Raw genomic sequence first — 1429 nt, 5'->3', positions numbered from 1 at the left:
TGATAGAGTAATTATAGCGATCATTCTAGCCAAACATCAAAAGGTTGTGTAAGTCCACTCAAATATTCTCTGAGATCTGTACTACTACTGTAAGGAAATTGCATAGTGTATAACATGTACAACTGATGGAATATTCCTTTCATTCTATTTTTGGGGGACATTTTTTCTCTTTATTTTCAGTGCTGCAGAGGTACTACAGAAACATGGAGTGTTAAAACCTGTCTTCAACATCAGAGAGACTCAGGTGTGTGTGTACAAGATTGGGTGTACTGCAGACTTTTGTGTTCATCAGCAGGCAATAGTGTGGCTTACATGTACATCTGCTACATTAATGTGTGATAAAGCCAAAGAGCTTGTATCTATTAACTCTTTTTTCATCAAGTCTTATATCGAGTCATTATAGTGTTAACATCACAGTGTTTTTCTTCAATTTCTAGGATGACAAAGACTGTGCCAGAAAACTGTTTGTTCAACTGACGAAGCAGATTGCCAACAAGTAAGTGACATGTTGCCCTTTTCCAGCTGTCAAAGTGTGACATACAATGAATTAAAGAGGTTGTTGAATACTGTTTTACACTGATTATCATTTTGTATCTGTCACTAATTTAAAAAGTCAGTGGCGAAGATGCCACTGTCCCTGGTGCTGAATGGCATTCCAAAGGACAGAGTTGTTCCTGGAAGTCTTAAAATTGGTCTTGGATCATAGATGACAAGTCAACATTCTCAGTGAAGCCATGTCCTCAGTGCTAATCAGCACTACTGTCCTTGGTGCTGAATGGTATTCCAAAGGACAGAGTTGTTCCTGGCAGTCTTAAAATTGGTCTTGATCATACATGAACATTCTCAGCAAAGCCATGTCCTCAGTGCTAATCAGCACTACTGTCCTTGGTGCTGAATGGCATACCAAAGAATAGAGATAAATGAAATTTTGACATTTGAAATGCAATAATACATCTATGTTCTAGGAAGCAGCCCCTGAGTAAGGGAGAATGTCAGGAGGTTCTACGGGATATTTTAGACCTACAGAAGAAGGTTTATCATTGCCTAGATGCTTCACTGTGCTATGAGGTAAGAAAGGCTTCTGTCAACCATTAGCACACATGATCATTTGTGTACTGTATCTATGTCCTTCTTCTGTGACTGCTATTACTTGACACTATATATGGGATGCTTTTGGACCATCAATCCTGAATCTGCTGATACTCTTTTGTGTATGTATGACATCCTCTTGACACCCCAAAACTGATTCGAGTGGATAAAAGAAAAATGGATGTGTAATAAAACCCTTTTAAGCTTAATTTTTAATCTGACTAATTTGTCATTCATTCAGTCAGTGGTCTCATGTAAACTTTAAGAAATGACTAGAAATGTGCAGTAGGTGGTACATGTAGTTTTGTGGCTGAAAGCCTGTAGTATTTTTGTGCTGCAT

The 1429-nt window shown here is 38.1% G+C and overlaps 1 protein-coding gene across 1 annotated transcript in view; it reads left to right on the top strand.

Annotated features, from left to right (window-relative positions):
* The window catches only part of LOC118406652 (neuroblastoma-amplified sequence-like), a gene marked incomplete in the record, with an annotated part of 29297 nt that overhangs the window by 14124 nt on the left and 13744 nt on the right, over positions 1-1429 (top strand). Inside the window, 3 exon segments of the mRNA XM_035806885.1 lie at positions 181-244; positions 438-496; positions 966-1068. Coding sequence (XP_035662778.1) covers positions 181-244; positions 438-496; positions 966-1068 — 226 coding nt within the window.

The sequence above is a fragment of the Branchiostoma floridae genome, chromosome 2 (genome assembly GCF_000003815.2).
Source record: "Branchiostoma floridae strain S238N-H82 chromosome 2, Bfl_VNyyK, whole genome shotgun sequence".
Taxonomy (NCBI): Eukaryota; Metazoa; Chordata; class Leptocardii; order Amphioxiformes; family Branchiostomatidae; genus Branchiostoma; species Branchiostoma floridae.
The sequence above is the reverse complement of the archived record's forward strand: the minus strand, read 5'-3'. Positions and strand labels throughout refer to the sequence as shown.